Source organism: Empidonax traillii, unplaced genomic scaffold (assembly GCF_003031625.1).
Source record: "Empidonax traillii isolate 1590-97213 ecotype Southwest subspecies unplaced genomic scaffold, ASM303162v1 scaffold7034:size10703, whole genome shotgun sequence".
NCBI classification, from domain to species: Eukaryota; Metazoa; Chordata; class Aves; order Passeriformes; family Tyrannidae; genus Empidonax; species Empidonax traillii.
The window spans coordinates 1-2,456 of record NW_020962227.1 but is presented as its reverse complement, the minus strand read 5'-3'; the positions used below and the strand labels follow the sequence as shown (position 1 = coordinate 2,456).

Below are 2,456 nucleotides of genomic sequence, written 5' to 3'. Positions count from 1 at the left end.
GTCTGCAATGGACAGCTGCAGGGCATTGTGTCCTGGGGCATTGGATGTGCCCGCAAAGGCTACCCCGGAGTTTACACCAAGGTTTGCAATTACGTCTCCTGGATCCGATCCACTATGTCCGCCAACTGAGACACTCTCACTCCATGTGACCTGCTTTTTCTCATCATCCTTTCCTCTCTTTTGGTTCTGAACATACAAACAGTATGAAAAATAATAAAGACTTTCAGGCACCCCCTACTTTGTGCAGTGTTTCCCTGGGAACTTCCCTAGGCTGTGATCATGAGACAGAGGCAGTGAATGTCACTCTGGGGAACGTGGGGAATAGCTGTAGTGCCTCTCAAGAGGCAGGATCATAGAACACCTTGCAGACTATCTACAGCAGTCTTCCATTCAGTTAGTTACTTGCAGGCATTTCTGGATGAAAACATCTTTCCTGTCCTCTTGAAAAGGACAAGCAAGTGCCCATATACACACAGCTCTTGAAGACATTCTGAAATCCATCCTCCAACATTGCCTTTTCCCGTCCTTGCACTGAAAACACAAAGAGCTGCAGCATGGCATCCTTTCTTGGAGCCTGCTTATAGCACAGCAGGGAGGACTGGAAGAGGGAAGAGGGTAGTGGTTTTTGAGGAGGCAGGGCATTGAAGCAGAGACTTTGGATCTCTGGTATGGAAGAGCTGGTCCTTGCCAGGAGACTGGTGGGGTTGTCTTGTTCTGTGCTTGCAGAGCCCCAGAAGGAGGCCATTGCCATCCCAAATCCCAAGAAGGAAAGAAGTTCAGGAGAGAGAAAGGTGGAAAGTGAGAATGGAAGGTAGCAAAGTTACAAGAGGGAGTGACATAACATACATCAGAGTGTTCAGGTCACAGGGTTGTGGTGTGACTTGGGTACCTGGGTTCACAGCAGTGTGAGGATTCCCTGGACATCAGTGGGACCAGGGGACCAGTCAGCCCTGTCCTTCCAGCTGGGGAGAAGGAAAAGGCTGTGTGAACTTTTCCTCATTGTGCTTTCCCTGGAGTTTGTGTAGCAGACTGAAAGGAAGAAGAAATGGATGAGGATGAAGGAAATAGGAGGGGAACAGGAGGGAGAGGACAGAGAAGAAAGGTTGGGAGGACAGACAGAAACACATTCAAGGAAAAGCATGAGAAGCAGCCTGTGAAGGGCGGAGAAAGGAGATGAGGCAGGGAGTACAAGAAGAAAGGAGAGTCAAAACGTGATTCCGAGATGGGAAGGAAGAGGAAAGAAGTTAGAGACCATGCAGAAGACAGAGAGGCAATACCACCCCTTTCCTAAAAATCTGGAGGGCAAGTGGAGAAATTGGGTTACTGTCAAATACATGGCTCTGTGTGTACTGGTGGCAGATCCCTGTTGGCATGCAAAGGTTTGTGCTTTGTTGTTCCATCTTTTGAGTCACTGTGATTCTTGTTCAGCACAGAAATATGTGCCTGTGTCATTGAGTAGGGCATGATCTATCTTCATAGATAAACGTTTGCCCTTAGTCCCACTGCTCTGGATGTGATTTTGGAATTCCTTCTCAATATCTGCTTTGCCACCTTCCAATGAGTATACAACCAACTGCAGAGAGGCATCCTTCACCGCAGGCAACTTGTACCAGGACATAATAGTGACTACATTTAATGTTCCAGAACAGCTGAGAGTCACAGGGTCTCCCACTTGGATGATCGTATCTGGTGACTGCTCAACAGCCCAGCCTGGAAAGAGAAGGGAAGAAATGTGGGAAGTGAAATGCATTGAAGAGGACACAAAAATATAGCCTTGAAGTGTGTCATGGGATTCAGTGGTAACTCGATGTGAGAATGCTGTGGGACAGTGTCCTGTTTCTCTGAAAAAGGACATATTGGAGGAAAGAAATAAACAAACTAACTAACTAACAAACAGCTTCCAAAACAAATGTGTGTTTTGAAAAATCATGACTTCAGGACTCTCAATTGAAGTATTAAAATGGGACAGAAAACCCCCCCCGAATTTGTAGGGCTGCAAAATATTTTAAGAAGTTGAGGAAAAGTTCACCTTATTCATTCCCCATTCCCATCTGGAAGCCTTGGGAAAAGGGCATTACCAGCAAATGAGCACCTCGCTGAAGCAGCAGCTGGGGCTCCAGTGCAGATGTTCAAGGGGAAGGGAAGCTCACTTACCCAGAGGAGCCAGGATGGCCACAAGGAACCAGTGGAAATCCATAGGAAAAGGGCACCTCCTTCCAGCAACCTGCTCCTGATGACAGCACAGACACAGAGATGAGTACAGAGGAAAGGCTGAGAGGAAGAGATACATCTCTTTGTGGGTGGGCAGGGGAGTGGGAGGGAGACGGAAATGTGAGAAGGCAGTTGTCTGTCTGGGAACAGTGGGGAATGACACCTGCACGCAGTCATGAGGTGCATGTCCTCTGCTCCACGGACTTCCTGCTCTGTGTGTGTGTGTGTGTGTGTGTGTGTGCATG

At 47.9% G+C, this 2,456-nt stretch overlaps 1 protein-coding gene across 1 annotated transcript in view; it reads left to right on the top strand.

Moving 5' to 3' along the window:
* LOC114073558 (trypsin I-P1-like) overlaps positions 1-221 on the top strand; it is a 3,134-nt gene extending 2,913 nt beyond the window's left edge. The window contains exon 3 of the mRNA XM_027911294.1: positions 2-221. Within this exon, the coding sequence (XP_027767095.1) occupies positions 2-129 (128 nt within the window). The 3' untranslated portion in view covers positions 130-221. The remainder of the gene's footprint in view (position 1) is intronic.
* The last annotated feature ends 2,235 nt before the right edge of the window (positions 222-2,456 follow it).